Source organism: Neolamprologus brichardi, chromosome 13 (assembly GCF_056152115.1).
Source record: "Neolamprologus brichardi isolate AB-2024 chromosome 13, ASM5615211v1, whole genome shotgun sequence".
Lineage (NCBI taxonomy): Eukaryota > Metazoa > Chordata > Actinopteri > Cichliformes > Cichlidae > Neolamprologus > Neolamprologus brichardi.
Window position 1 is genome coordinate 24,479,291 of NC_142116.1, and position 7,387 is coordinate 24,486,677.

The 7,387-nt window shown below is 38.4% G+C and overlaps 1 protein-coding gene across 1 annotated transcript; it reads left to right on the plus strand.

The window, feature by feature from the left end:
- Positions 1-166: 166 nt before the first annotated feature.
- On the plus strand, positions 167-7,306 carry prdx3 (peroxiredoxin 3). The gene is made up of 7 exons (XM_087850354.1): positions 167-281; positions 3,997-4,108; positions 5,032-5,173; positions 5,312-5,447; positions 5,693-5,796; positions 6,854-7,019; positions 7,137-7,306. Exons 1-7 carry the CDS (start codon positions 246-248, stop codon positions 7,185-7,187), a joined length of 747 nt encoding a protein of 248 aa, XP_087706480.1. The 5' UTR covers positions 167-245; the 3' UTR covers positions 7,188-7,306.
- Positions 7,307-7,387: the final 81 nt, after the last annotated feature.

Sequence of the window (7,387 nt, forward strand, 5' to 3'; positions counted from 1 at the left end):
CTCACTTAAAATATTTTTGTCTCAATATTACGAGCTGTACCTGAAGGTACCGTGACTTTAGCATTTTCTTTATGCGCCATAATTTGTCACAAAATACGTTTTATGGTCGGCTTATTCGATAAAATGAGCTGGCAAAATATTAATACAATTCATTTATTTTTATAGCTTTTCCTTCCAAGGAGAGGTTGGAATTGAGCACGTGCGTAATAACCTGCTCAACCGTGCCTCCAGTGACATAATCCAAGATGGCAGCCACCATTGGAAAACTGCTCAGGACCTCTGTAAGTGCAACTTTATATAACGTTACTTTGCATTTGTTATTCGCGCTGTTGCACATAAGTCATTAGTCAGTGTTGATAGCAGGTATTGATTAAAATAAACAAATAAATGAAAAATTGTCCTCCGCATTTATGTTGTGTGTGCTGCACATTTGAACCTGAGCACCATCTGTCACCGGTGTCAACCCGCGGCAACTGCGCAAGCCTCGCTTCATAAGAAGAGCGATGAGTGGAGTTGTGGTTATTCCTAAACAAAACCTTAAAAAATGACGTTCGTGACTTAAATAGAAACGTTAATGTCGCCATCTTGATGCATTGTACTAGAATTTTCTATGGTAAACAGGGTAAAAGTTATGAACTGAGTTGCCTTGTATTAAGATAAAAAAAAAAAAAAAAAAGAAGGTCGCATACAATTAATCTCATTAATTACACAAAGTCTTAAAGAAAGGAAGGCGGGAACACAACAGAGGTTCAAATTTAGTATGATAATAATTACCACCTGTAGGCAACTGCTGTGTTCACTTTGTAGGCCATGACTAATATAGATTCATTATTATTATTATTATTATTTGTATGAATGGTAACAGAGCTGGGGCTGAATTGTGTTCAATATTAAGGCAGTTTGTTTTGCGTGATTGAGCTGTTGTTGAATTTTATTCTGCAGTCCACATGCTTCAAGAGCCCCAGCTTTTACTTTAAAGGTATGGTGTATAAAATCTCACCACTAGATGTCAGTAAAACCTACTTTCCACCCCCCAATATAAGTGCATGTTCCTAGCTATGTTGAGCGCTGTAGGACAACCAACTCTGGCTGCTGTATATCTTAGTGACTGTTTACCTCAGTTGTGGTATATCTATGTCCATTTACTCTGGAGGAGGCTGTAAAACTTTGAAAGCAGTCTGAAGCAAGTCGATTAGTCAGTGAAGCTCACTTCTATTTGAAAGCAATACTGATGCGAGTTGTTGAGAATATCCTGAACCTTTATGTCAGCAAGCACCGATGATTTTGCTGCAGTTAGCCATCATTAGTGAAACTTTCTTTGGAGTGGATGTAACATTGTTGGACAGACATTTAGCCAATAAACTCCCATACAACGTGAGAATGTAATCAACATATTTATCAGATGGAACTCGAGCTGGCATAATGTTGGCTTATGACCAGCTGTTGTTGTTTTAGCCGGCTCATTATCAGCCGTTTGTTTGCATGTCTAACCTGCTACAGCTGGATGACAGTGTCCAGTGAGAGCATATTAGTGCAGTTTGCCTAGTAGTGCAATGTTACTGTCCCCACCCTTTCCATCAGTCTACAGGTTTAACAACTCTTACAGCAGAAAACTTGCACAATCAGTAACATTTGGCACATGGCAGACATTAGCATTAACAACGATAATCCTCTATCTCCCGTGGTGTAAATCTATTTTTGCTTTGTCCTTTTTGTTCTTTCTTAAATATAGTTTATACTGGTGCTGGTGGGGATGGGGGTCCCTTTCTGGAAGCCTCAGCCACTGTTTGCTGTCTGACTCATTAGAATACCTTCCACATGTTGTACTTCTACACATAAATTGATTTATGTGTAATGTGCAGTCTTCAAAAAAGGAAACCATACAGAAAAGTTTCAGACGCATCGTAGTGGTTGATTCTTTGCAGGTGGACCAGCGATGTCAAACTAATCTTACATCATGAGCCACATACAGTCCACTTTGATCTTACATGGGCCAGACCAAAGAAATTCCTCTTTTACAGTTTAACCTCCTAAGACCCAAACTCTTCAACGACATGAATTTTTAATTTCTCTTTGATATTTGGTCACATTGGGGCCTGACGAATGTAAAAACAAAGAATTACCAGTGAACACCAGATGTGGACGCCAGGTCATAGGAGCTTAAAGAAGTTTAACTACAAATTCAACGTGCAAATATATTTTCTCCACATTATAAAGCTTTTTTCTTTTTTTTCTCTTTTTTGTAGTAAGTGAAACAAAATGAACAGAATCTGTCAGCACAACTTTTTAGGTTTAAATTGTAAAAAATACATGTTGAAAATCGCATAATAATAATAATAATAATAATAATACAAAGTTTTTGTTAATTTATAGAAAATGTCTTTTTTGTTTGTTTGTTTCTGTAAATAAAGACATTTATCGTTAGGGTCATTTAATTTTTTTATCCTTGACTCAAGTAACAGAGGTTAATTACGCAATGTCTGTTATTTAAGTTGTAGTGTAAAAATCCAAAATGAATGTCATCACATTTTCCAAAGGTGCCTAGCGACCAGAGTCTGGAGTCTTTGCTGGGTGTTATCTTTGACAGCCCTGCTGTAAACGGCTTTGTTATAGTGCCTTTTTAATAGGGATTGTTACAGTGATGTACAGTAAATGAGTCACTGCAGGGGAACTGCCTGCATAGTTCAGAGCGCTAATGTGGTTTTATTCTGAGCTGATGATAAAGTCATTGAGGTCCAGTGATTGCTGTCTCTGACTTTGATGCATTTATTATGAACGTGGTCAGGTTAAATGTGACGTCAATAATGCCTAACAGGGATTTCAGTATTCGTAAAGATACAGACTTCTGCAGATGAGTGTCCTTCAGTATGAGCTTTGATATCAATTATATGAATGAGGAAATAAAAACTGAGTGTCAGACAGCTGCTCCAGCTGCAGCAGGAGGGGAGGAGTCAGAGAAACTTAGTGTGGAGGACAGGGCACTCGTTACTGTTACTGCAGAACACGACTAAAAATTCTAACTTTAGAAAGCTTTGTTGTGATTTATTTTTCCTTCTGTTAGTAACAGCACTTGCTGATATAAAATTCCTGCTGCGGTTTCACCGTTTGGGAGCCAAAGCAAGTGGATGACTTAGAAACTTATAGAGGCAGTGTAGCCTCAGTTTCCTCCTATTTTTGGAAATTCTCTTTGATATCCCAGCTAAGCAATTCGTTCAACAAGTTTTGAATAAAAAATAATTTCTTACCTAAAGGTGGTGCGTGTTGATAGACAGAATCTCCGCACACACACACAGCGGGAATGTTTCCTCAAGCTACTCCAGAACACACTGTAGCCGACATATAACAGTACGGTGTCGCAAAAATAAATCCATTTAAATAATTCATAACCCATGTTGGAAGAAAAGTCACTTTAAAAAGTTAAAGTGGCACATGTGTTTTTGAACTATTTATGGTGGCAGTGTATGTGCAGTAGGAACATTTAAGATGTGCTGCTCACGTACTCTCTGTATATAACATAGCAGTGGAATATCTCAGTGTGAGTATAGTATTTAAAGAACGAGCAGTACTCACAAAGACCTTGGTTTAGTTCAGTGTGGAGAAACTGTTGGGTTAGACCTTTAATTTTATCAACTCAAATTCATTAAATAACCTCTCATTTTAAAATGTTTCTTAACAAGGCTTGTTTAATGCTGGAGGATCTTTCTTTAAGCACCACCATCACCTTTGCTCACTAGATTCTCAGGTGATACCAATGAAGGTAAACCATGAAAAACATGATTAGAGGACATTTTCCTTTCACGGAGGACAAATTCTTTCACTGGTTTGAACACTCTTGAATGTATCTGCAAGCTTGAAAGCATTGATACCTTTTCGTTTTCCAGTCCTAAACCATTGTTGCAGTTAGTAAAATGGCAACTTGATAACTAAAAGAGCTAAATATCCTTCCAGATTATGGATTATTCATGTCATATTAATGTCTTTTTATTTATTTTTGAGGCGAGGGTTGCAGCAGGAGGGCTGAAAGCCGCAGCAGCCTGTCAGCATGGAGCCTGCGGGGCTGCAAGAGTCCTCACCGCTCCTGCACTCCAGAGATCCTGTTTCTCCACCAGTATGTACAGAACCAAAACACACAGCATGCAGTCAGAAATGAAACTGCCGGATTCAGCTCTGGCAGGATTTTTCTGTTTTCTACTTGTATATAAACCACACCATGAGTTAGTCAACTGATCAAATAACTTACAGATGAAATGAAGTAAGTTATTTGCTTTCCAGGATAAGATGATAGCATTTTTCTCCCTATACTGTTTTTATCAATCTTATTCTGCAAAATGCAATATGGGGCAGTTTTACCAAACAGTTGGTTACAGCTGTACTCAAAAGGAAAAATTATAGTCATTATAATTAACTTTCCAGCAATATCAACAGTATCGTTATGTTTGTGATCCTGGTTGGTTAAATTCTGCTCAAGTGTTCAGTGTTGTGGATATAAACTAAAAGCATTTGTTCAAATGTTAGCTTTGCTGTAATATCATGTTTGTTACAGCAGTTATGACAAAAAATACTCTTACTGTCATAAAATTGATGTGAGAGAATGATTCGACTTTTTATTTCTGATTTTTCTTGAACTCGTATGACAGCTGAATTTTTCAGAACTTTGCAACTCAGTGTTCTTTAGATAACATTAATGTTCTTGCTCTGTGTACTTAAAAAAACATTGCAGCAAACAAAGGGGAGATGTATCTATAAAACTAACTAAAATCATGTTTGATGTGTGTATGTTTCACTCTGCAAAAGCCTTGCTTTCCCACCCCCAACCCCAACCACCCATTGCCAGATAAACAGTGTAGATGTTTGTATATCTGTGACAAGCCAAACATTAACCAGATGACATTACAATAAATTACTGTTTTATCCAGCATGAATCTTATAGTCAGTTATTTACAAAGGCAAATTGACAAAAAAGAAGACTGTTGCATATCTTATGTTGATAAATAAATGATAAATAAATAGAGTTTGACTTTGCTGTATCAGGCGCTTCCAGATGGGCCCCTGCTGTCACCCAGCCTGCTCCTGCTTTTAAAGGGACAGCTGTCCACAATGGGGAGTTCAAGGACATGAGCCTCACTGATTTCAAGGGCAAATACCTGGTCCTTTTCTTCTACCCACTGGATTTGTGAGTATTGATAAGAATAATTTTCAGCATGAGATGAAGTGAATAAAATGTTGGCATTAATGGCCTGAGATTTTCCAGTATTTCTGCAGATCTGCTATGATTTTTAATAAGTGCTTTTTATTTTTTGTTACACCACAGCACATTTGTGTGTCCGACAGAAATCATCGCATTCAGCGACAAGGCCAACGAGTTCCACGATGTCAACTGCGAGGTGGTCGGAGTGTCTGTGGACTCTCACTTCACCCACCTGGCATGGATCAACACGCCACGAAAGGTACATTCAGTGTAATAGTTATTCAGTAAGCGGCACACGGTGCAAGGTTCAGATCACTGTGTGTTCTCTATTCAGTCTCTGAAGTAGAACTTCAAGGAGCCTTTAGTAAATGACTGACCTCAGAGTGTGTTGTGCTTGCAGCACTTTGCAGTACCGTGAAATCATCTCAAAAGCTGTTATTTCTCAAACACTACTAGAAGCACTATGCAGCGTTTGTGTTCATGTATCTTTTTATGTTTTGTCAGGTTGGAGGCTTGGGAAATATCCACATCCCTCTGCTCTCAGATCTCAACAAGCAGATCTCCAGAGACTATGGTGTGCTGCTGGACGGTCCAGGAATTGCTCTGAGGTGAGTTCATTATGTGCTTTGAAACAAGTATCAGTCCACAACTCCCTCACAGTACTAAAATAAAAAACCAAAGACATAAAACACAAACCAGTAAAAATGTGCACAGCTGTAATAGGAACCCTAACAGAATCTGATAACATGAATCATGGGGATTACTTTTAATAGAGCATATTAAACAGTTTTCCTTTGATTTTTGCCATCCAGGAATGTCTCTGCCAGACTGTTTGTGTTTTGTAAAGTTCTATCCTCACGTCTTTTATTAAATTTTATTTTACATGGTCAGTTTGTATAAAGGCTTTAAATGGTAAACGTCATACATTCACACCCACAGTTCCACAACTCTGTCATCTATACCCAAAATAAACTTAGAAAAAGCTCATTTCAGGAGACCACAGAATACAGTAGTAGAAAACGGTGGATTTGAGAAAAACTCATCTTACTTACCTACCTAATTGGAAGCACACTGGATATAACTTTTTTTTAAATGTCTGGAAAAGTGACTAATGTTGCTGCTACTGTCATCATTGTTGATTTAAATACCCAGAGGACTGGGTATTTTTAATTTGAAGACAGGGAATATTATGCAACAGGCCTCAACCCCCTCAGGCTCAAATTAAACTTTTTGTTGCTAATGCACAACCAAGTCCTGCAGTGGTACTTCGGAGTAAAAAAACACTCATAAAATATGTATGTGGGGTAATCAGGTTGTTAGTTTTTAACTGTTGCAAATCGGCAACGCCTGCCTTGAGAGGGTTAAAGTGTGTTTTCTCTCATTTGGTGGGTTTATCCAGATGTATCACCAAGTGTTGCAATAGTGCCTGTAACTGGTCTTTTATGTATTGCTCAATATTGAAGGGAGAACCTAACACTGTTTATGAGCTTGGGGAAACCTGCAGTCAGCTGAAACTGAAGAAGTCACTTGGATGAGTGACGAAATGTTTCTTCCACTGAAAATGCTACGTCCAGATGAACAAGGATTTCCTTACCTGGATGAGCATGCATCGAGACCTAAACTTGTTTAGAAAGATGTCTGATGTTTTGGTCTTTTTTCCTTTAGGGGACTCTTCATCATTGATCCAAATGGCGTGGTGAAGCACATGAGTGTGAATGACTTGCCGGTGGGCCGCTGTGTTGAAGAGACGCTTCGTCTAGTGAAGGCCTTCCAGTTTGTGGAGACTCACGGGGAGGTGTGTCCGGCCAGCTGGACCCCTCACTCCCCAACAGTGAGTACACCTGGGCTCTGTTTCAGTCCATTCAAGACTATAACAGCTAATGTGGATTTGATACCATACACATTTTTTTTCCCTCCTTTCTCAGTTTTTGTAATGTTTGTTTTTCAGATCAAACCAACACCAGAAGGATCCAAGGAGTACTTTGAAAAAGTCAACTGAACACTTCACAGCAGACTCAAGGCTTAAACGTGGTACAAATCTAGAAATATACTGAGTTTACACATGCATTTACTCATAACATCTGGATGCTCTAATAAACAAACGCTTTATAAACCACAGCTCTTTGTCTTGAATAATGCACCAGACCACAGAATAAAGTGGTCTTCATGTTTGTCTTATTTTTCCTGCCATAACTTCAT

Bases quoted from the DNA above. Each gene is read 5' to 3' on its own strand.
- prdx3 (XM_087850354.1), top strand. From the start codon at position 246: ATGGCAGCCACCATTGGAAAACTGCTCAGGACCTCT. The intron at 5,448-5,692 runs GTACATTCAGTG...ATGTTTTGTCAG, and splicing joins GGATCAACACGCCACGAAAG to GTTGGAGGCTTGGGAAATAT. The intron at 5,797-6,853 runs GTGAGTTCATTA...TTTTTCCTTTAG, and splicing joins GGTCCAGGAATTGCTCTGAG to GGGACTCTTCATCATTGATC.